The sequence below is a fragment of the Myripristis murdjan genome, chromosome 7 (assembly GCF_902150065.1).
Source record: "Myripristis murdjan chromosome 7, fMyrMur1.1, whole genome shotgun sequence".
In the NCBI taxonomy this organism is placed as follows: domain Eukaryota; kingdom Metazoa; phylum Chordata; class Actinopteri; order Holocentriformes; family Holocentridae; genus Myripristis; species Myripristis murdjan.
In genome coordinates this window covers 16,566,769-16,591,070 of record NC_043986.1, presented here as the reverse complement: position 1 = coordinate 16,591,070, position 24,302 = coordinate 16,566,769, and the positions used below count along the sequence as shown (strand labels likewise).

Genomic DNA, 24,302 nt, shown 5'->3' with positions numbered 1-24,302 from the left:
TTCAAATCCAGCACAGATAAATAATCAAGATAACCAAAACCTAAGGATGATGATCTATCATGATGTACAGACTAGGGAACTTTATGGCCATCCATTTATTAACCTCACACAACTTTATAAAGGCCATTCAGTAAAAATACCTTTTCTCACTGATGATTAAATTTCAAAAAGACATATGTTTGAAAAGTCTGTAGCTCATTCCAGACATTTTCCACTGGAGACAAGGGGAATGCATTGGGTACATGTGAAATTCAGGGAGTTAACCCAGACTTGGATAAAGCTGCATGAGGTTTAGAGGACTGGAGCTGGGTTTCTCACACATAGTCTGGAGCATCAGGCAGGGTTGAATTAGGGTGTGAAGAGGTCCCTAGGGTTGAGGTTGGCCACCAGACAGACGTCATAGCTGTCATGCATGGCTGCTCGTCTCTCTACCACCGTCCACACGTTGTCTGCCGGATCCAGCTCCAGAATCTCCTTGGTGATGATCTCATGACGGCCTACGGTCATGGGACAAAGAATGTAAGCATTCTTTGGCCTAAATCTAATTTCCAGAGACGATGCATTGTCAGTTAGCTGGTATTCCCTGACTCAGATGATGTCACTTGTGTGTTTTGAATTTTTGCATCAGGATGCATTCAGCCCACATCATTAAATTACCAGACCGAATTCATTCATTAGAGACCACACAAAACAAGTTGATGAAAACTCAGTGGAAGCAATTCACTGACTGACCTGCCCCTTTATAGTATCCACAGAGGTAAAGCTTGCCCTCTGCTACTCCAACATTGGAGGCATTGGTTCGGAGAGAGAGTAGGGGTGTGGGTAGGCTTGGTCCTGCCCTCCAGGTGTCCGTCTCTGGGTTGTAGATCTCCACAGAGGTCAGACAGCGACGAGACTGGCCGCGGTCCTCCCCGTCACATCCTATACCACCTGGTGAACACAAGCGCACACACAAATCATCTTGCTCCATTCTTCCCTGTGAATAGGCCATCTGAATATCAGCCTGTTTAGTAGTCGGACCTAGTATGTAGATCTCTCCATTGAGGACACCCAAGCCACAGCGGTACCTGGAGTACTTCATCCTGGCACACTCTGTCCATCTGTCCTTGCCTGCGTCAAACCGAAAAACTCGGTTGCTCAGCTTGTCTGGGTCATCGTCTGGCTGGTCCTGATGGGGGCAGAGAGTGAGAGAATTGAAAAAAAGAAGAAGAAAATGGGGTGATACATGAGAAACACAGAACAAACTTCAACTATGGGAAAACTGTGACAGACTGAGAAGGCAAAAAGTAATAGTGAAATCCAATATCTGACTGCCGCTTTAAATAATAATGCAAGCCCTCATTAGCCTTTGTTGGGAAACCCTCTTCAAGTTGCCTCTCTCTGCAGAAAGGTCAGAGTACAGGATCAGCTACTCATGGGGCCCCATTTGGTAGAGGCACAGTGCCTTTGTAAAGGAGACTCTTAACTACATCCTCCTGCTGTCCAAAAATAACAGTTTTTACCGATGCTGTTTTTTATCAGGTCATGTACCTGTGGTGTCCAGCCCCCCATCACGTAGAGATGCTCTTTCACACTGACAGTGGTGTGGCAGGCTAGGGGGAGAGGCAGGGGTGCGAAGCTGAGCCAGCTGCCTCCTCTCTTCAGGGACCATCTCTCCACACTGTCTGTGATGATGTAGTGGTTGCGCATTTTCATCTGACCACCTATTAGATATAGGGTGTCGCCTAGCATCCCTAAAGCGTACATGTCCCTGTAAGCTGTTGAGCACAGCCCCACCCAGCTGCTCTCCTCTGACTGGTCATACCTGGAACATAAAGAGGTGATACCATATTCAAACAGTGACATTTCTAAATCCTATGTGTTCCTGTAAAACTAGGGCTAGGTGATATGGACAAAATCAAATATCTTATCTTTAACTTAATATCTCAGTACTGATATTGTGATGTTGTAGGGATGACAATTGATGTTTTCATAACTATTTACCCACAAGAGATTTTTGACAAGCAATGATTAGTAATCTGGACATGATGACCAAGCAGTGGAGGCAGATAACAGAACAGCTAGAACCATCTAATGAGTTCAGAAAATTGCATCCCTTTGCTGTAACACAGCTTTAAACCAGAAAAAGACAACACCTATACTATATCATGATATTACCATAGTAAAAATGACAGACAATAATGAGTTTCATATCAAGATATCCATTAAATATTATTTTATTGTGCCTCCAGAGGCCTCTCTGACTCATTCACAAACCTGTAAATGTCCAGCCTCTTCACCCTGTGTTGGTCCTCTGCCTCTATGGCCACCACTATACTGTTGTCCCGTGTCACTGCCCCTGCTGTGATCTGGCCCCTGCCTCCAGAGCCCTTCAATGGAGAAGGGATATAGAGAGTCCGTTTACCATGGGGTGCAAAGCAAAAGCTGAGATCTGCAAGTCCCCCTCGGCGAGCGGGCACCCCTGCCTCATCTATCCCACCCAAGCAGAGCAGCACGTCAGTGGTCTCCATGCCATAACGGAGTGCTGGCCGAGGGGGGGCTGCTGTCTCAGAGAGACCTGAAGTCTGGAGAGCTGCATCAATCATCCCAAAACACTCAGCATCTCGCAGCAACACCTGAGACAAAAACAAAAAAAAAATACTGGTATGATAATCTCACTCTTTTTTTTCTTTTGTTTTCTTTTTTTTTTTTTTTTTTTTAAATCTGGCATTTCTGCTCTATGGAGAGTGACAGAAAAGGCAGAGGAGAAATCTCCCTTCTCACCGGGTTCCTCCTCCTGGCTTTACGGAGGAATCCAGGGTCCACAAGCTCCAGTCGTACCCGCCTGAGTAACTCTACCGCCTGGGCTTCACTCTGCATGTCTCCTCTGCGCCTCTCCACCCAGTGCAGCACCAGCTCCAGCACACTCTCTTCCTGGGAGATGTTGAGGTCATCTGATCCTAGCAGAGCCCCCAGACTGTGGGCATCCAGCTCCAGCAGCTCCTCCTCACGGCACACCTATAGACAACACAAGGAAGAAAATGCCGAAAACAGAGGAGGGAGAACATGCAACAGCAAACCAAATACGATGAGGATGGAAGCAAAGAGATATAACAAAGTCAGGATGAAAATCTATACCAATATTTTACCATGTAGTGGCTGAAAGATAAAAGAGAGGAGTCAAACACTAAAGGATGTGGGGATGAGGACCATCGTCAGAGAGTTGTTTTTCTAGAAGCAATCTCTGAAAACAAGTTCTCTAATGGGTTTTCTCCTCAGCACAGGCAATATTTCCAGTGGCTCTATTTGAGAGAAAATTTGACAGTAGTGATGCTGAATGTCCCACCTGAGCAAAGTGCTGGCAGAGGTATCTCAGGGCACAGTCAGCTAGGCTGGTGGCACCCAGGTCCTTGGCCCAGTGGTACAGCCCCACACAGTTGGAGGGGTCCATACTGGCCTCCATGTGACTCTGACACAACCTGGAACAACATAATTAGGAAATGGCCTAGTTCACTGTGCTCCACCCTGTAGGCCTACTGTAAAGGATCTTACTACTTTACATGGGCGTTTAAAGTTAGGAAACCTTGCTGCCTCTACTGTCCTTTATGTGAATAATGATCAGCATCCTACCTGCCAGAATCTTCACCCACCTGAAGGCTCCATCTACATGGAGCAGGAAGGCAGCAGAAGCCACTCCCTGGATATTTTCATTGGAGAGGGGGAGATCGGCCCGGTACATGTAACCCAGTAGCAGCTCCAGGCTCTTGGCAGGAGTGTCTCTGAGAGCCACCTCTCCTCCTCGGGTTTCCTTCAGACCACACGTAAACATGGCCTGGACACGGTATGTAACCAGAATTATTGGTAATGAAACATGATACAGTTACAGTAAAGATAACATCACTTTACTTGATTGTATTCACAGTTGACGTGCCTATCAGGCATTGTTTTAAAATGTCATAGTGACCCCTTCCTATATCTATCCTGCATTAGCATGGTCTGATTTTAAGCCACATCTGTTTTGGTCTAGTCCCAACAGAGCAACATGTGCTGTACATGTAAACAAGGAGTAGGCCTACAACTTGTGTATAGCAACCTGGAAGTAAGGGCTGAATGCAGACAGCACCACCCTGTGGCAGGGAAAGGAAACACCCTCTGCCACAAGCACCACATCAGTGAGCTCCTCGGCCATCCTCATCCTCTCTAGCTGCCCGAGCAGGACGGAGCCATGCTCTGCCTGAGCAGAGAATGGGACTGAATCATCCATGGATCACGGCTCTGATGGTTGTACAACCCCTGTCAACCTGGAGAGATGGGAGAGTCGGGACAGTCATTGGATAAATCAAACTCATTCTTCTATGCTGTTTGTTTAATATATGCCTTTACTTAGATAGGGAGCTTTAATGGATTATTTGATCTTACAAGATGAAACACAAATGCTGAGAATACCTTTTCCCCTAGTACTGATTTTGTTAATGCAGTAATTTGTTGTCATTTTAAGATTTTCTGTCTGGTAATCTGATAAACAAAAACCTGGTAGTACGCAGGCAGCTAAATGATAGATGACTAAAATGTGTGGATGATACTGTACAGCGAAGTGGGTTCAAATTCAGAACACATTTGGTATCTCACCTTTTCCCTGTTAAGCTTCTCTATGCGTCTCACTGACTTCAGCTGTCTTGCAGAGGTGTGTTTTGGATAAGTAAGTAAGTAACAGATCACCACATACTGTGTAATTCTGTGCAGTTCTAATACAATGACTGTACGAATAAGCAGGATGCTTACTCTTCTCAAGGGTATGATGGTGAGGTGAACTCAGATTAAATCCATTACCTCTTACCCCTCATCCTGGCTGTTGCAGCAGCTTTGTGGCTGATCATCGTTCTTTGCTAATGTGACTATGTCTCCTAGCTTGGTTGAGGATCCCTGCTATTTTTGTTGTACTTATTTTGTTTGCTAGTGTTTTTTTCCTCATCTGCTATGAGGATTAAATGGTGATTGCATGCTCTAAATAAACTTTATTGGGAACTTGAACCTAACCTGCAGATTGCAGATGATTTAGACAAGGATATTTAAGATCTGAGATAATTAAAATCTTTATTGTGGAAACTCAGTATCAGGACATTGTCCTAAAATAATTCAGTGCTAATACTAATATTAATACTAATGCTCAAACTCATCCTCATAGTCATACTAGTCCTATACTCAGTCATACTAATAACAAGGCAAATACAAATCCCAGAGGGCTGTCAGTCTGAGGGTTGTTAGCTCAGCGGGAGAGGGGCCTGTAGGGGCCTCCAGCAACCACTGAGACCATACTGATGTGTTTCTCTAAGTGGCCCCTCTGCACATGAGCAGCTGACCGACCCACCAAACCACACCGTTAAGTGTGAGTGACACTCTCCGTCAGCGTGCTAAACATACAGAGGTAACCTCACACCAGGCAGACATGAAGAGGCAGCTCAGAGTGCAAGTGGTAGCATGCTAGCATGATAGTAGCCAAATGCACACAGAACAGCTACCATACCAGTTTCCAGAGGCTGTCCAGTGCCAGGACTCCCAGGGGTTTGCAGAATTGTCTGAATTGAGATGGTGCTACTTTTGTTATTTCAAACTACACCGCATTGGCCGCTGTGTCTTTGGTTGCTGTGACGTGTTCTGTGCTATTGCTATCTGTGACTTATGAGTGTGGCACCAGCAGCTGAATGGTCAAATGGTTTTAAATAGACCAGCAAGTGCTAGTTGGGCAGTGTGTTCAGGGTTCCAGAGGTGTACATTACAGTCTTTCTGATTATTTAAGCCATGCTTTACCATTATAATTTCTGAGTTTGAAGAAACATAGAGGGTTTTCTTGTTTGTTTTTTTTATGCAATTGGCTTCAATTCACAACAACAGCTGTTCATTTAAATCAGTTAAATAAGCAGAGGCACATTCCCAAGAGATGTCTTCAGAGTGTTGACAACTACCTGTATGGAAAAATTAGAATTTTTGTGATGTTGTTATTTATTGTTGTAGGTGTTACAGTTAGGATTAGAAACAGGACTTCAGTCTGAACACTTTAAATGCCTTGCGTCAGAGAGCACTTGAGGCTTTCAGACAGCAAACTTCACCCTTGTACCATTTATATTTCTCCTCAACAGACACCTGATGTTACAGTATGCTTCTGGTTACACATTTGTTTTCCACATATAATGGCTCAACCGTTCCGTATACCTTTGTTCAGCTATCAGTAACCAGGAAAATATGTTATGATCCTCTTTGGACATAATGTAATTCCTTGTTACTGATTTTATGAACATTCAGTATTGGTCACTTGAGGACCATCATTGAGCACGCATGCCCACAAACGTGCACTCACATGTGTACTAGTATTATCACACAAGCTCACACACACACACACACACACACACACACACAATCATCATCATAACTCACTGGTCTAAGTCTTGGAGGTGTGTTTGTTTTCTTGACTGCTCATTGGTGGTGATAGTAATCGCTGCACGACAATCATAAAATTTTGAATGTAGATCATTTCTGGGATTTAAAAGGTTAATGCACAGATTTCTGGCAAACCTTGAAAGTCAAAGTATTGATTGCCATTGGATTTAATTTAGTTGTATGCGCATATGAATTTGTCCACATGCTCACACATCCCAGTCCCAAGTTTTGCCACACCACAAAGTCCCTGACCAAGGTCTTCCCTCAGGACCTTTGGCCAAGTGAGTCCTCCGGGAAAGTTTGTCTCATTTTGCCTCGCTCAAATCTAATCTTAAGATAAACAAACCCACCAAACTAAAAAAATGAGCTGGACAGTACCCATGACCAAAAATAACATAAATAAATAAATATAAAATAAAATAATTCCCCCCAAAAAACCTAACAAAGAGTCAAATTGAGTGCCAAAAGTGAGTTATGAAGTAAATTTGCAAACATGTTTGAGCCCTGAGAATACTGAATGATTTTTTTTTGTTTCAAATTGTGCATCATATGCTTGGAATTTTTTCCAATTTAAAAAGTAAGGACATCCTAGATTTAAGAACCTACGTAAATCTGTTCGCATACTATGAAAACATAGTATACAGTGAGGACTTTACAACTGCTTGGCACTTGTTTGTATTTAACTCTGCATCTTGATTATTGTTCCCTTCAACATGCGACAACATTTTTTGTACCTCTGTCATCAATGTATCATTTAGATGTTCCTGCATTTATAAAGCTTTTATAAAGCTTTGTCTGCCCTGCATGTATTTATGAGTACTTTTCAGGAAAAACTAGGTCAAGAAGAAAAATACTCTGCTTCACAGGCCACAAGGAAATCTGTAGCAGGTTATCAGACACTCCGCCTCCCAGTACTGGCTGTTAAATGATTTATCTAGCTATTTACTTTTTGATAAGATTGATCAAAAAGGACAGCAGATTCTCTGCCTTTGAAAACCTCCAATAAAATTAATGGCACATGAAGGCATTCTTCTTACCCCCATTTTCCATTGATTTCATTTTTTCTTCTGTTTGTTTTTGTATTTGTTTTGTCCTGTTCTCTATTTATTGACCGAAACAACATATGATTTGCATTTTAATTGTCCTGCCACATTTGTGTCAGTCTTTCAGCAGCACACAATATAGACAATGCTGGTTTCAGGTAAGGACTTAACACATATATTTTATTTGAATGCAACTTTCCCAACTCCCATGCTAAGTAAACACAGTAAACTTAAAAGAAAGCTAAAGTTTCACAGTTCTTATGGTCTATGCGATAGTCTGCTGGCACTCATGTACTCCCTTTTTCTATCTAAATGACTGTTAAAAGGCTAACCTGCACTTGACCCACATGTTTGCAGTTTGACTGACATCAAAAAGCCTGACATCACAGCCCCGTGATGACGGCTTTTCCTGCTTTCTTCACAGCAGTTGAATAAAAGCCAGACTTTAGAGAGTCGTCTGTCCTGCAGTGTTTTGACTTTTGAAAACTAGAGCCATTCAAAAATAGGGAACATTGTCTCAATATGGGGACACGAGACAAGGAGTCCCACATAAAGCTGGCTGACACCTAATCACCCTAATTGCACTACGCAGGTTTCTTTCTTGCCATATCTCTCTTCTAGTTAGCATTTCCAGTCAGCGTGGTCGTCCCAGTGCTCCTCAGCTGAAAAGCCTCACATTCCCAAGAGCATGACACAGGCACAAGTTAATATGTGCAGGGATGATATTTCCTGTGATGGAAAGTGGTGATGGATTACTGTTAGTCATTTCAGTCACAGAAACAGTGAAACCCTCTCATGAGAAACAGCAGTTGTTCCTTTAAAATGCTGTAGGAGACAGAGATGCTCATTATCTGTCCCATAGTTACCAGAAAATAAAAAAATCAGGGGTGGTTGTGTGCACAGACGCCATAAACAATATATAATCTTAAATAATTGAACAGATAGATATACGAAAAAAACAACAAATGAAAACAGCAAAAAAACATGAACAGCTATATTGCAGAAGCAAAAAGAAGACCATTTATTTATTGTTTTTATTAAATTGCTTGACATCATAAACTGAGGGTGAATGATAGGAAAACTGTATGCCACCTTGTTTTCATTCTCTCTTCTGTTCACAAGTACCACCACTTTGGTGAACTAAACATTTTGACGTATGAGATTCTAGCAGACATTCAAATATGGCTTTCAATAAAGGCCTCTAATCCAGATCACTTCACCCAAAAGCACGTTCATCAGCCCCAGGAACTCAAATATCAAATATTTGATCTGTTCTCAGTAAAAGCTGATAACAGTCATCAACCAGCCCCTCATCAGTTTCATCAGATTATGCTGAGTCTTCCTGCTAGTCATTAATCCCGCCCTGCTGGCTTTGTTTGACCAAATAAACATTCTTCACTGTTACATTTCACAAACGCTGAATAATGGCAAGATAAAACAAAATCAATAATCGAAGTCATGTCAAAGACCCTATTAACGAGTAACCAAACTCAACATAAACCTCAATAGCTGATTTGACTAATGGCACTAATGAGTTTGCCAGATAAGGTCATTTAGTTCAAAGAGGTCAGATGGGCTGTTATGCCCCAGTTTTGAAACCCCAGGAAGTTTTCAGTCAGAATGATGTTGGGCTCTTAATTCCAGGATAAAAAAAAAATATATATATATATATATACTATTAATGCACACACACACACACACACACACACACACACGTGGAGTTATGTACTTAACAAAAAAGGTGAAATAACTGAAAACATGTTTTATATTCTAGTTTCTTCAAAATAGCCACCCTTTGCTCTGATTACTGCTTTGCACACACACACACACACACATATGTATATATATATATATATATATATATTTAGCGAGCGGATGCATCTTGTTTCAATGGATTAAGACCATAGGTCCCTCTGTTAACCAGTGGTATGAAGAAATAAAGTTTTGCCAGTGGAGGGCTTGAGCTCAGTCCTGAATGGGAATTAGAGATTTTTTGATAAAATGTGGGCGCTTTTTCTAAATTACTTTCCAGATTGCCCAGCAGACATACTAGTATGCAAGGCACGGTAACCCGGTGCACTTTCAGTGCCCCTTTGAATGGCTGATTTTCTTTCCTGGGTATTTTACTGTTTTGCATTGGTTGTATTCACCCTGATCCATGCAAAGTACTTGAGATCTTTGTATAGTCAATGCCTTCCTATTTACGTGGGTATGTACATCCCTTAAGGTCTGTGATCTGCTTTTATCTACATCAGCTGTCATGTGTCTTCTTGTATTCTGCTGTAGAAAATCCAATAAAATATTGTGCAAAATAGAGAGGCTGATCTTTGACATCCTGTGTGTGTACTCGCATTTGTGCAGCATCAGCAGACTTGAATTGTCCAAGTGTATTGGAGGTCCTTAAAATGAATTTATGCCAACCAGTGTGTTTTGCTGGTTGGCAAACTTACCTACCCAAATACTATGTTCACTCATTATCATGTCCTCAAACAGTGATTAACCAAATTAAGTTGTCAATATTGTTCTTATGGTGGAAGGAAGAAGATGTACTCCCGGACAATATGTAGTTTAAACAGTCTTCTTAAAGAGAGAGAATAGAGTTTAAAGTCAGAGCAGCAAACAAAAGGCACTTTCCAAAACCTCAGGCTGTGCTGCTGGGTGGAAAGCCCCTTAGTTATCTTCAAGAAGAAAGTGAGAATACCCTTGCACACACAGGAAAAGACTCTGAATCTTTGTTTGTCAATGCTTCAAGAGAACAGAAGTTACTTAGTTTTGTTTTTAGTTTTGCAGATCTTGAGTGACGTATGTGATTGATGGAAACAGTAAAAGTAATGGTACCAGTATGCTTGTGATATGGCCGGTTTTAATCCCTTTGGTCAAAACAAATGTTGTCTTACTTCAAATTAAACACAGTTTTGACAGAAAAAGTATAAAAAAACAACAAACTTTCAAATTTCATAATTATTGGGGTGTGCCAGTAGCTTCTTGCTGCCTCAGATAGTAGTCATTTTATCTTCTAAATGAGGAAAATGGAAGAGCTGTAAAGATAAGGTTTTCACTAGCTCAGTCAAAGGCCCATCTGACATCTCTTTACAGGACTGGCTCAGGTGACTTCTTTATAGGATAAAACATAACTTAATATGTACACCTGGATCTGATCATAGAGGTGTGCAAGAATCAGCAGGCTGGTGTGTTCCCGCTTGAGCTCGGTCACGTGGTAAACAGTGCATGTTTTTCACAGTTTTCCGCTGTAGTTTTCCGCAGGTTAATCATCATAGGACACCTAAACACAGACACACAGACTCTTGCACAGGTGTGTGTAGGGAGACATGGGGACAGGGTGGGGGTGTGGGTGGGTGCGCTCTCTTAAGGACAGGACATGGACGGTCACTCCCACAGTCCAAAAAGTCCAGCAGCTGAAAGAGGAATTGCCAATCTAATATAACCTACAGAAGAGCGTTCATCCACTTACATTTCACTATATGTGGCTTTTGAGGAGCAAGAGAAGTCTTTAAGTTGGTTTTCCAGACGAGAGACTTGAGGGTCTCAGGCAGAAAAGAAACTGGAAGGAGAAAGTGGAACTGACTTAACTGAGGTCTACTGAATCTGGTCAAACAGACATGAGGGCGCAGGACTACTCAACCCAAGAATATTTTGTGCAGCGGGACATTCTGGATGAGCTGCACCTGGATGGCGTGGCACGGAAAAGGACACAATCCTCTAAGCCCCCCCTGGGTGAACGGATAAAAGACTCTCTGAGGTAAGAACCTAGAGGAGAACACAGGAGAGGAGGAGGGACAGGCAGAGGAGAATGGAAACAACTGTGGTATTCTGTGCTGTGATGTGCGCTGACAAAGACAAATTTAAGACAAGCTTGTGTGTGAGAGAACTTGTACATGTATTTATTCATTTTTGTGTGTCTCTGTATTTGTATAACAGCCGTCTCTAAAGTGTGCGGTGTACCTGAGTGTATGTGAACGCACTGAGCACAAGAGCACGTGTACACTGTGTGGTTTTTTTCTTTCTACAGCTCGAAAGAATAATCATTATGCAATCTGCCGCTCAAATGCAAGGGCAGAATGCTGACTAATAGTTTCATCTGGATGATTCGGTGAGATTAGATGAGCAAAGTTCACAGTTCTCTCGGGAGAGGAAGCCTCATAACAACCTGTGACACTGCAGCACTTCCACCAAATATTAACCTATCAGAGTGATACAGATTGTAGCCTGTGACCAGATGTTAGCCATTTCAATTAACACAAGGAATGTATTGTGATCTTGTAACACATTAATGAGGGGAGCACAAAGCCAAGATGTGCGTCCGGATGACACATCTTCATGATTCCTTGATGTAACATGTTACCTAACCTCGTTTAAGATTAAAGTTAATCCTATATTTTATGGGTCACAATAGTTCATGATGGTTCACGGGACTCCATATCTGTCATATCAAGTGAACAGTAGCATATTGACACCTGCCTGTGCGTCACTCTTCTACAAGGCCAGCTGATAAACACTGTGCTGCAGCTGCTCCAACACTCAAAATACACACAGCACAACCACTGGAGGGTTAGTACAGGTGCAGTTTTTTCAGCAGCTTTGAAATTATTATTTTTGTTTTTATTTCTCTTTGATTTTATTCAGTTGTTAGTGTGAGTTGGTAGGCTGAGTCAAATGTTTACTTTAATTAGCTTCCATTTTAGATTTAATGATTTTAGTTAGGTTGGTTCTAATGCTTTTCAAAATGTATTGATATTATCATTTCATTAAAAATAAAATGCCATAAATTCATTCTGTCTCAGTCTGGCACATAAACAAAAGCTGAAAACTCAACAGAATTTTTTGAAAATGTAATTTTAGTTCATTTTAGGTTATTTCTGATAGATCCAGTTCAGTTTTAGTTTTTCGCAAAGTCTAATTTTTATTTGTATTTCAGTGTATGAGAATGTTTTCTGACACATAATTTCATCTCAGTTTGTTTTAATGTCTTGTTGTAATCTTGACACACTGATACACCAAACCATGGCAGCTTCTAATTCTGTGGATAATAATGAATGTGCAAGCCTGACAACTGACAGACCATATAATCCAACTCAAGCCAAAGTGCTGTGGCTGGAGTCAAGTTAACCGGTTAAAGGAACAGTGAATGGACATGCAAGGTTTCAAAAATTGTGAGGTTGTGTACTACCCGCCCCAATTATTATGCAGTTTTTTTCTTTGGTTTTTGAAACACATTGTATTTCTAGATTTGCGCGTTAATGCCATATTTCCTGTCCTCCCCCTCCTGGTCCCAGGTGTTCAGGGCCCAGGCTGAAGCAGGCAGTGCTGGGCTGTGTGCCTGTCCTGTCCTGGCTGCCTCGCTACTCCATCAGAGAAAATGCCATGGGGGACGTAATCTCTGGCGTCAGTGTGGGCATCATGCATCTGCCACAGGGTTTGTCTGAAAACATTCATTGGAGCCTTGCAAACTTGAAAAAGTTCATAAGTATTAACTTGTCTTATGGGTTTTCATATTTTACAAAACACTGAGGTTGTTCACTCACTCCTTATTGAATAAATAGATAGATAGAGATTACTATGTGTAGATTCTTTTTTTTTTTATCAGTATACTCTTTTAGGTAAAGGGAACCATTGTTGTAGAAAATATGCACTATGTCTATTTGTACTTTTCCTTTATGTTCTTATCATGCTTCTCCAGGTATGGCGTATGCTCTCCTAGCAGCCATACCCCCAGTGTTTGGCCTGTACACCTCCCTCTACCCTGTGCTGATCTACTTCATCTTTGGCACCTCCAGACACATCTCCATAGGTAGGTTCAAAAATGTCTGTGATGTGTGTGTGTGTGTGTGTGTGTGTGTGTGTGGTGGGTCGATGTTTAATGACACAGGACGAGAGAGAATTAAGAAAAGAGCAGTGGATTCCCTATGGACGTATTTTGCTCAAACGTGTGTGTGTCTTTGTACACATGTGTGTATTTGCAATGTGTATGTGCAGGTACATTTGCAGTGGTCAGTATTATGATCGGTGGTGTGATGGAGAGGCTGGCACCGGACAGTGACTTTCCAATCCTAAATGGAGTTAATGGAACAGAGACCGTGAACATCACTGCTCGGGACGCCTACAGAGTCCAGATAGCATGTGCCTTCACTGTCCTAGGAGGGCTGATTCAGGTGTGTGCGTATTTCTGTGTGTGTATGTGTGTGTGTGTGTGTGTGTGTGTGTGTGTGTGTGTGTGTACTTTTAGTGACTTCTACACTGCCAAAAATCTCCATCTTTAACAAGACATTTAGTCTCATAACCAGTGTTAAAATCTTGTATATACTTAAAACAAGTTCTCTCTAATGCAGCTTCACTTGTTTCAGGACTTTTTCTGGGAACAAGTGTAAATATGTTGAAACAAGATAGAATAAGGCAGATCAGCCCACTAGTATAAAAAAAAAATGAAATTTGATTCAAGAATATTCTAGAAAAGAGCCTTGGAGACAAGTGTGATTATGTCATCCCTGTGATGATTTTAAGGGGGAAAAAAGAAAAGAAAAGAAAAAACAGTGAATATGAAACCATATGGCTTTTGCAGTGCATAGCCCTGTCCAGTGTTAAACTCACATTTTATAGCTGTTTTTTTTTTGAAGACTTGTTTTTTTCTAGATGTTTTATCTGTACAATAGAGCAAAAGAGCAGAACAAAACGTGAAATGAAAAGAGGCGAGTTGTGCAGGAGATATCTAAAGACCCCAAAGGGTTATAGAAGCATTCTCAATAAAAATAAGCAAATACAAACATCAAATAATAAACTCATAAATAGCTAACTCTCTCTCTCTCTCTCTCTCTCTCTCTCTCTCTCTCTCTCTCTCTCTCTCTCTCTCTCTCTCTCTCCCTCTCTCTCCCTCTCTCTGTCTAGATCCTCTTGGGTTTGGTGAGGTTTGGTTTCGTGGTCACCTACCTGTCTGAGCCTCTGGTGCGGGGCTACACTACAGGAGCAGCATGTCACGTCACCATCTCCCAACTCAAGTACCTGTTTGGGATCAAACCATCACGTTTCTCTGGACCGCTGTCTCAAATTTATGTGAGTGCAGCACGGATTATGCAACACACACGCAGCCCCTCCCCTCTCCAAAGTATCTATGAGCATGGCATTAAAACCCTGCCAGCTCCAGAAAGGCTGCTCTGTAGTTAACCTTGTGGTCTGACAACCCTGGGGTGCCAAAAAGCAGGTCTGGGGATCAACACAGTGTCGCATTACTACTTAAAGCAGCAATCAGATACTGTGGGTTCCAAGGTAACTTGTTTCCTACTTCTCACAGTTAACCTTTTGTTGGTGCCAGCTCTGTTTCTCATTGCTCACCTAACATAGTCAACAGGGTAAGGGGGAAAAAAAACAAAAAACAGAACAGGGCTGGTTCTGTTAATTAAATAAAATAATGTTAATGAAACATTTGTCAATTCGAAGCTAAGTTTGTTGCTGCAAATTTTGAGCCTGAAATTTACATATTTACTGCAAATATACACTCACCCCAAATATCGGTTACTTGATAACAAATACTTGGTATCAGCCCTGAAAAAGCAATATTGGTTGATTCCTAACATGCAGCTATTTTATACTTTTCTACTGTGATGTGAGCCAAATAAACAAGTGAAATGTGAGTTTCTCTTGGTTGTTCCATTCTTCATTTTACAGACCCTGCTGAATATTTGTCAGTTGCTGCCTGAGACTAATGTGGCAGAGCTGGTGGTCAGCCTGGTGGCCCTCGCTGTTCTCATTGTGGTCAAAGAACTGAACGCCTGCTACAGCAAGAAGCTGCCTCTGCCCATACCTATAGAGCTCATAGTTGTAAGTCCTTACTTTGCAGTTTCCTTATTTTTGTATTTTTGTGCCTCATTCTTTCCTTCTGTCCTTCCTCTTTCCTCTCCTTCCCTCTTCATTTTTTCTCTCATATGTTCACATAATAGTCCAGCAGGGGGCATCTTGACCCCACAGTCAACTCAAACTAATTTATAAAAGCAATAACTCTCCCCCCCCTTGGTCGGTCTCTGGTTTCACATTGATGTCAAATAATTAAAATGATGTGCTGAGTGTAGAAAATGGTTGACCTGTTTTAATCGTAATAACGGGATTATAAATGCTTAAAGTAATTATTTATGCCACACACTGAACTGATATTCCCTGTGTTTTTTCTTTCTTTCTTTCTTTTTTGTTAACAGATCATAGCAGCAACAATCATCTCCTATTTTGCTGGGATTAATAATAAATATGGTGTTGATATAGTTGGAGAGATACCCAGTGGGTGAGTTTGCATATGTTTGACTGAAACGTGTGTGTGTGTGTGTGTGTGTGTGTGTGTGTGTGTGAAAAAGAGAGAGTGTGTGAAATAGAAAGTAAAAGGAGAGGAAGACAGAGACTGAAATGGTGGGGGAGGCAGAGGACAGTGACACAAGCCTGTAGACACAAGAAAGAACAGATCCACAACAATCACATACCCTGCAGTTGATTGTGGTGTTGCACAAGGTCACAGATACAAAACCTCCTGCACGGGGTGATAGATATGTGCGTTTGTTGATATGACACAATGACACACTGTACTAAGAGAGATAGCCAGCGTGTGCATTTACATATGTGGGGTGAGCTGAATCTACCAATAAGCCATGTATAGATAGGAAGCCAATATTCAGAGGCGTCTAAACATAAGATATAGAGGAGGATATAGCGGATGATTCTCAAAAACACAAAAGCTACCCTGACCTGTTTGTGTATTTGCCTTTCATTTTAGATAACCAGCAGCCTTGGATATTTATTGCATGTTCCTTTGGTCATTGCTGGTGAAAACCAAAGGCTGACAGTGCAGTGTTCATACACTACCGGCAAAGTGTGTGTGTATTTTCCTAGTTGCATTGTGTGGGGCATGCACTATCCAGTGTATCTGGCGAGACTGAGAGTCAGCAGGATGTCAGACAAATTGCTGGTGTCTTTGACCTTCATAGATAATTCAATACAGAACTTTTACGTCTGAGGTTAGTGAGGGAAAAGTGAAGAAGGCTGTCCGTTTAACCTCCTATTATGTAAAGAGGGTGTATTCCTGCCGCTCCCAGGGGATCTGCACTGGAGTTGACCAGTAGTGCTCTGTTGAACCTGTGTGTGGCTGCTCTGTGTGTGCTATGCATCTAAGAAAAATAAAAAGCAATATTCCAGTTAAAGTAGCTTGACATGGTTAAAAAAGGCCTGTTCCATTCATTCCCCCAATCTCTTCTCTCTCTCCTCTGTATTTCCATCCCTCCAGGCTCAAGGCTCCTCGTGTCCCAAATTTCAGTCTTTTCTCAGAGTTGATAGGTGATGCGTTTGCGGCAGCGATTGTGGGCTATGCCATCAATATTTCTCTGGGCAAAACCTTTGCCCTCAAACATGGCTACAAGGTGGATAGCAACCAGGTGAGGCTGAGGCTCTTACTCACGCAGACACACACACTGTACAAAGCTCTGTATACTCTCAGACACTTGTGAGAGATATATTTGGCATGGCAGCATGACACAGTGTAGAAGCACAGGTCTTCTCTTTGTTTCTGATGCACCACAACCAGGGCAGAGTCAAACCTCGGCCTAATATTAGCCTGTACTCTCTACTCTGTGATATCACACCACATACTGTCACATTGGTGGAAAAATTGTTGACATCCTGGAAATAGCTTTGCACAACAGCAGAGACAGAAATAACTTTACAGACTAATATCAATATCTCAGTACCTCTTTGTCTCTCTCGCTCCATTCAGTACAATCAATTCAAAGATGTTTTAGGGGCAGGAAGTACAAAAGCACTTACTGGCAAAGCAACAGCAGCAAATAACAGCTTATAATTACATTCAGATAACATCTGTGACAAATGTCACAAAACAGTGATGAATCATATCATACTTGATCTCAACATCAGCTGTTAAATTTATTAAAGGACATACTCATGCATATTAAATGCCCCCTTTTTTCAAGATGGATCATCAATAACTACAATCGGAATCATCCCTGATTTACTATTAAAATTTATTGTAATTTTTAATTTGGCGAAAAAGGTTTTAAAAACTACAACATATTATTATGTTGTTTTTTTTATTATCAAGACGTGCTTCTCTTATTTCTTTATAGTTACTACAGTGCTGTGTTCTCTTTTTACTATGTGTGCATAGAGGGGCTGAGATTTTTTCCTTTGTGGTCTTCTCTTTTGATTGTCCATTTTCTAGGCCTAAAAAAAAACAAGGCCTGAAATTAAACTGCATTGTCTTTCCTTTGCTGCTTGCATCTGCACACCATCACTTCAGGGCAAAAATGAGTCGTGTTCCCCTTAAAATACAGAAGCATGGCCAACAATATTCTATTTTCTCTCACTGACTGCTCCTTTATCACATGCACATGCAGATATACAGAAATACTAATTTTCCTTGTTCTTTGTCTACTGTGTACACACACACACACACACACACACACACACACACACACACGCACACACACACACGGGCAGAGGCATGTGACTGGGATCGCTCTGCTCTGGAGAGAAACAGGCTGGGAACACTCAGAGCCTCTAAGAGCTGGTTTGCTAAATCTTTAATGTCCATCAAGCTTTGCTTAATCAAGTGTGCCTTAAATATGCTGAGAGCTGCGCTCCGTCTGGTGGCAAAATGTCGAACACAAAGTGAATGAACATTCAAATTTGTCTGTAACCACTATGTGTGGGTGCTATACTTTATAAATGAAGAGTGGTCAGAAATACATGAAGGCATGATATCTATTGGTCTGAGATGGTGTTTATGGCTCAAAGGCTTTCATTCTTTAACAACAGTTCACCAAAATACTAAAAAAAATATTTTCCCATTAACAGTTATGCAGTCTATCCATCCAGATTGTTTCTGTGTGACTTTGCGAGGTTTCCTGTCTGCTGCGATCTTCCCTGTCTCCTGGCATCCCAGTACAGTGGGGCTGGATGGATATTATTTTGTGGAATGCTAATCATCAAAAATTTACATATGAAGAACTTAACAACTAGAGTGCCTTCCAAAAATAATGATATAGATACTGAACATAAGCTGCAGCCCTTTAAGGAGAAGAGTTTTGTTGCAAACCATTTCCTGCTTAAGGGACAAGTTTTGGAATCCAGACCCTATTTATAACAGCAGTCAATGGGGCAATTGTAATCGGCTTTGAAAAGCTAAAATAACATTGAAAATCAGTGTATATGCCTACCGATCTCTGAATGTTGTCCTGAAAAAAGGTATCGCAAACCAAGTGTGTTGTCTGTAGTTATGGGCCTAGACTGGGCCTTTTGTAATTTGCTTTAGCTGCTTCCACATAGGACTTTTACAGCTACAATGCGGAAGTTTACAGTTTGAAAGGTTTTGCTTGGTTTATGAAATATTTATCATTTATCCACCTATCCATCAGGTGAAATAAACCAAGCAAAACCATTGAAAATTTGTAAAAGCAACGTTATCTTAGTTTTTCAAAGCCATTGCCCCACTAGCCACTGTTGTCGCTGAACGGGAACCTGCAGAACATCAATATCAGGATCAATACTGAAGAGGTGAAATGATGGTCTCTATATCTGAGGATGATACCAAATAATCTGTTAATAGGTTCTAGTTTCCAAAAGATAGAGGGTTGCCGGGAGACAGGGAACTGAAAACCTGATGGATAGGTGGATAGACGATACAAGTGGAAAAATATTTCATTTTTGTATTTTGGCTGAACCTTGAAAAAGCGACTATGGTAGTATTTTTTGACTCTAATTGTAGCTATCTTTCTTGCTTGCTCTGTGACTTTCTCTTTTTTTATGTCTCTTTCTGTCTTTATCTCTTTCGCTCTCTCTCTCTTCTTCTAGGAGCTGATTGCCTTGGGCCTCAGTAACACTATTGGATCATTCTTTCAGTGCTACTCTGTGACTTCTTCCTTGTCTCGCAGCCTCATCCAGGAGAGCACAGGGGGCAAAACCCAAGTACACACACACACACACACACACACACACACACACACACACACACGTAACATACCACAAGTACCAGTATACAACTTTCTGACTCTTATGATCAGGTTGTGACCATTTATAATGTTTATGTCTGTATGTGTGTGTGTGTGTGTGTGTGTGTGTGCTCAGGTTGCAGGAGTGGTGTCTTCTGTCATTGTGCTGATCACTGTTTTGAAAATAGGTTCTCTGTTTGAGGATCTCCCCAAGGTAACTCTCTTGAAGAATTACTCTCCTCCTCTACGTTTCTCTCACCTTTTCTCTAACTGAAAATTACCTATAAAAGAACAATTAAAGCCAGTATGTTAAGGAAATATAATGAAATATGTTAGTTATGTTTGATTGTCATAATCGTTGTCATGAAAGGTATAGTAGCCTATATGTATATATATATATATATATATATATATATATATAAATAAAAATGTTTTAATGGTATAAATTGAATTGGAACTCAGGAAAAAGAATGTGACTGTGCTGTGGCCGGCAGCGATTTTTTAAATTTTTTTTTTAATTTTGTTTATTTTATTGTTGTTGCTTCAATCAAAGTGCTTTGCAAATTGATCTTTTGGGACAAAGGGGCAGATTAAATAAGATTATTCTTCTTTCTGCTCCCTTACATTCAAGATTTGGGAATGCTTTGTTTATAGTGTATTGCTTTTTTGTTTTGTTTTGTTTTTCAATGAATGAAATAAAATAAATAGCTAAATAAAAATATAAAATAAATAAATAACTGTCTTGGCACACAATATAACAGCTAACGAGACTGTGTGTATGTGTGCATGCATCTGTGTGTGTTTGTGTGTGTGGTGCCTAGGCCGTGCTGTCCACAATTGTGTTTGTGAATTTGAAAGGGATGTTTAAGCAGTTCCTGGACGTGCCCATGCTGTGGAGAACCAACAAGGTTGATTTGGTATGTCTCCATATACTATAAAGAAGTCTTCCTGTTCCATCAAAAACTGTGTGTGAGGCTTACAGCTACTGACTGTGAGTGTTCATACTGCCCTCTAGCTGGTGTGGCTGGTAACATTCACATGCACCGTCCTGCTCAACCTGGACCTGGGTCTGGCTGTCTCCATTGGCTTTTCTATGCTCACTGTCATCTTCAAAACACAACTGTGAGTAAACACCCTGCAGTCATTTTTTATAGCCCATATTCCAAACATTTTATGAGTCTGACAGCACTGCAGCACAGTTTTTTCTTTAATCATGCCATTTTAATATCCTGCAGGCCTCGCTACTCTATCTTGGGCCAAGTGCCAGGCACTGATCTGTATCTGGACACAGACACTTATGAGGAGGTAATCATCTTTTTGTAAGAACTGAAAGACACCTTGCACCATATTCACTCACAAGAAAGGAAGTCAAGTCAGTTTAATTTGTGTAACCCAGTGTCACAACTTACAAATTTGCCTGAAGAGGCTTTACAGCAATACAGCATCCTCTGTCCTCAGACGCTTGCATCAGATAAGGAAAAGCTCCTTTAAAAACGTGTTTACCAGGGAGAAAAAAATACGAAGAAAACTCAGGGAGAGCAACAGAAGAGGGATCCCTCCCCCTCAACAGATAGACATACAAAGGATGCAGTGTGCACAGAATAGAACACGAGTTACATAATACAACATTGAAACAGGACAACAAAATTATAATGGATTTATAAGATATATAAGGAAAGAGGTTTTCCTCTTCAGAGTTAGACAGAGGTAAATGGTGGCTGAGATCCATTAAGACAAACAATACCTGGGGGAAGTGAAAAGTGCAAATGAGTTTGTGAACTGTGATACCTCTTGATGTGTCCCTGCAGGCCAAAGAGATTCCAGGCATTACCATCTTCCGTTCCTCCACTACAGTGTACTACACCAATGCTGAGCAGTACTTGGAGGCCTTGCAAGAGAAGGTGTGTGTATGAGTGCACACACACACACACACACACACACACAAACGCAGATTTGATTACAAGATGCAATCCCTATCTGCTGTCTCCAGCACCCTTAATTGCTTTCATCATGTTTCTCACCCGTCTCACTTTCTCTTTACTTTTCTCTCACTCCGGTTTATGAAGAGTGGAATTGACATCGGGAACCTGTTGACACAGAAGAAAAAGCGGGACGCAAAGCAGAAGCGTCGGCAGGAGAAAGAGAAAAAGAGAGCTAAAAAGGAAGAAAAGAAACAAGTATGATAACCCATACAGAGCAATGATAGATAACTAAAGAAGTGGTTATTCTTCCAAAATACAATCATTTAGGTCTAAACAGTTTATTGATATTATAGCAATATTGTTAAATAAGACTATCTATTGACTGAGATTTTGGATGTAATAATAACATTCATCATATCCACATTACTAATCTCTTGTGTGTAAATATCTTATAAGGCTAAGTAGCCAATATCAATACCAAGGTTTTAGACCAAAGATATTATGATGTTTGATTTTGTCAGTACCATCCAGCCCTACATTGAATCTCCAGTCTCTAATCATTATTTCTACTTCCAAATTTTCCAACCAATTTCCAGAGAAACATGAATGGCCACCTGTCGAATGGCAAATTCTCTGAGGAGTCAGAGAAGAACCAGTCGATGGAGTTGAAAAATGGGATGCTTCCTACAGGGATGAATGCGCACCACCAGGGGAATGGTGTGGCCATAATCACCACTGAAACCCATGCAAATGGCCATGTCAGTGGCCAGGTAAACTGGGCTTACCAACATGACGGGAACATGTCAGACTCCGACTCAGAGACGGGCTGCCATGATGATAATGACACCACCACCCAGACATCTCACAGCGGCGATGTGGAGAAAGGGAGCGCCTGTGGTTCAGGCACACACAGCATCATCTTGGACCTCTCCACAACCAGCTTTGTGGACACAGTCTCTGTCAAGATGCTGAAAAATGTATGTCCACCCACTGTATGTGTGTGCCAGTAATACTGAGTGTTTAGACTCGACAGCATAAGTGAATATAGAAAGTGCCCAGAGATTGTGCACATACTGAGGGGCAGTGAGCTTTGGCTTAACAAAGGCCCAGTTCAATTCATCATTCACTAATTAGCAGTTCAATTTAAGAATCTTTTTTTTGGTTGTGACCCATATTAGCACTTACACAAATAGACAAAAAATATTTATTCCATTAAATACACATACAGCAAAGTAAGACTAAACATTCTCTCCTGAAATGTGAAAAATTCAGAACACAGAAATACCTACAGAAGAACTTACTTGCGGGTTTTAGGGATGTTTCTTGAGTGTTGGAATGAATATGTGACCAGAGCCAACAAATGAGTATAAACAGACAGAGGAGAAGAAAAAGCACAAATTCATATTATAGTTTTTCTTCTTGCTATTCTCCACATTACAGATGTTCAGAGACTTTGGAGAGATTGATGTAAACATCTATCTTGCAGGCTGCCAAGGTAAGTGGCAGAAAGAGCACACAAGACATAACAGCGACCATTAATGCATGTCCTTAATCAGTCAAGGCACTGACGCTCTGACAGTAACTGCATCAAGGTCCTGGCCTCAGTGGCGCCACATTGTTCCATGTGAAACAAATGCTGACCATGCATTACAGAACCCAAACACATGCATATTCACTGAAGAAATTAAATTTAGCCCTAACTCCGATCATGCATTCCTAAATGATTTCTATCTCTGTCTCTGCACACATGCATGTCTGTGTGTGTTTAAATGCTAGCCTGTGTAGTGGAGCAGCTGGAAAGGGCTGGTTTCTTCTCAGAGTCCATCCCAAAGAGCAGGCTGTTTGCTACCATTCATGATGCCGTGCTCCACATCTTCAAGAATCTCTGTTTGACAGACACGACCAGCTATGACCTTGCACCGGTGAGTAAATCACGCTACACACATTCAACACCGTTCTTCAGAGATGCATCAGCCTTCATCACCACTTTTTATGTACAGGTTGTAAACATATTCACAAATTTTCAGATTCTTACTCTTGAATTCTTTTCATTTCTTTAGGATGTTTCCTGCAGCACCAAGATGTGACCAACAGGGGTCAGACAGTCCCTCCTCTCGCCATCTTCTTCATCCTCCTCCTTTCAGACCTGCTGGTTGTTCCCTTGCTCCCTATTGGTTGTCCTTGTCTCCTCCCCCTTCACTGGGAGAGAATGCACCTTCATGACATGGTGGTCGGTTGCCATAGAGATATAGGGAGCTGTTGCTTTGGCAACAGGCTTTTTATGATATTGTCTAATGAGATAGCCAGCAATACGTCACTGCAGCTCTCTCACTCTGTCGTGTATGAGAGACTGGTTGGGGGGGGGGCTGAGTGGGAGAATGTAGCACTGGACTAATAGGAGTTTGTATTTATAGCCTGTGGGAGAGTAGAGAGGGAGTGAAAGGTTGACTGTAAGGGGAAACTGAGACTGATATGTGAAAGATGTTGCGAACAGATGGGCTTTGATGTATGCATCTAATGTTTGTATGTGCCTGTCTGTCAGTCAAATTTCTCTTTTGTGCAAGTTCATTATGCCTTCCTGTTACTTTTACTGAAGGTAAAAAAAAAAAAGCTGTTTTGAGAAATAATCTTTTAAAATGTAAATGCCCTTTACCTGATATGACTGGGCCAGGGGAAATAATCCTCCTCATGATCACATTTCCTTTCATTTACTCCTATAACCCTCAGTAATGTTTGTCCAGAACAGCTTGAGTATATTTATAGTTGCTATTCACACATCTGCTGCCCTTGGCATCTTGCTACGTTCCCTTATATTTCAAGGATCCAGGATCAAAGGACCATCTGCTCTCCTAACTTATCTGTAAGGTGTCAGACCACACTATTAGGTGTGTGTGTATGTGTCGTACACACACACACACACACACACACACACA

At 41.3% G+C, this 24,302-nt stretch overlaps 2 protein-coding genes across 2 annotated transcripts; one reads left to right on the top strand and one right to left on the bottom strand.

The window, feature by feature from the left end:
- Nucleotides 1-348: 348 nt before the first annotated feature.
- Nucleotides 349-4,243, bottom strand: LOC115362587 (kelch repeat and BTB domain-containing protein 12-like). The gene is made up of 9 exons (XM_030056559.1): nt 4,073-4,243; nt 3,630-3,811; nt 3,326-3,458; nt 2,764-2,997; nt 2,257-2,615; nt 1,531-1,804; nt 1,021-1,168; nt 733-930; nt 349-497 (listed from the first exon to the last, which is right to left on the bottom strand). Exons 1-9 carry the CDS (start codon nt 4,241-4,243, stop codon nt 349-351), a joined length of 1,848 nt encoding a protein of 615 aa, XP_029912419.1.
- A 6,834-nt stretch (nt 4,244-11,077) lies between these two features.
- LOC115362583 (solute carrier family 26 member 6-like) lies at nt 11,078-23,456 on the top strand. Its single transcript, XM_030056555.1, has 19 exons — nt 11,078-11,217; nt 12,752-12,891; nt 13,156-13,266; nt 13,452-13,627; nt 14,358-14,522; nt 15,135-15,287; nt 15,659-15,741; nt 16,732-16,879; nt 19,311-19,424; nt 19,584-19,661; nt 20,269-20,364; nt 20,463-20,569; nt 20,683-20,752; nt 21,256-21,348; nt 21,514-21,624; nt 21,966-22,346; nt 22,810-22,864; nt 23,146-23,291; nt 23,430-23,456. The coding sequence occupies exons 1-19, from the start codon at nt 11,078-11,080 to the stop codon at nt 23,454-23,456; spliced, it is 2,394 nt and encodes a 797-aa protein (XP_029912415.1).
- The last annotated feature ends 846 nt before the right edge of the window (nt 23,457-24,302 follow it).

Coding starts and splice junctions, on each gene's coding strand:
- LOC115362587 (XM_030056559.1), bottom strand. CDS start 4,243: ATGGATGATTCAGTCCCATTCTCTGCTCAGGCAGAGCATGGCTCCGTC. Junction 3,812..4,072: donor CATTCAGCCCTTACTTCCAG/GTTGCTATACAC, acceptor TACCGTGTCCAG/GCCATGTTTACGTGTGGTCT. Junction 3,459..3,629: donor CATGTAGATGGAGCCTTCAG/GTGGGTGAAGAT, acceptor ATGTTGTTCCAG/GTTGTGTCAGAGTCACATGG.
- LOC115362583 (XM_030056555.1), top strand. CDS start 11,078: ATGAGGGCGCAGGACTACTCAACCCAAGAATATTTTGTGCAGCGGGAC. Junction 12,892..13,155: donor CATCATGCATCTGCCACAGG/GTTTGTCTGAAA, acceptor ATGCTTCTCCAG/GTATGGCGTATGCTCTCCTA. Junction 13,628..14,357: donor TCCTAGGAGGGCTGATTCAG/GTGTGTGCGTAT, acceptor CTCTCTGTCTAG/ATCCTCTTGGGTTTGGTGAG.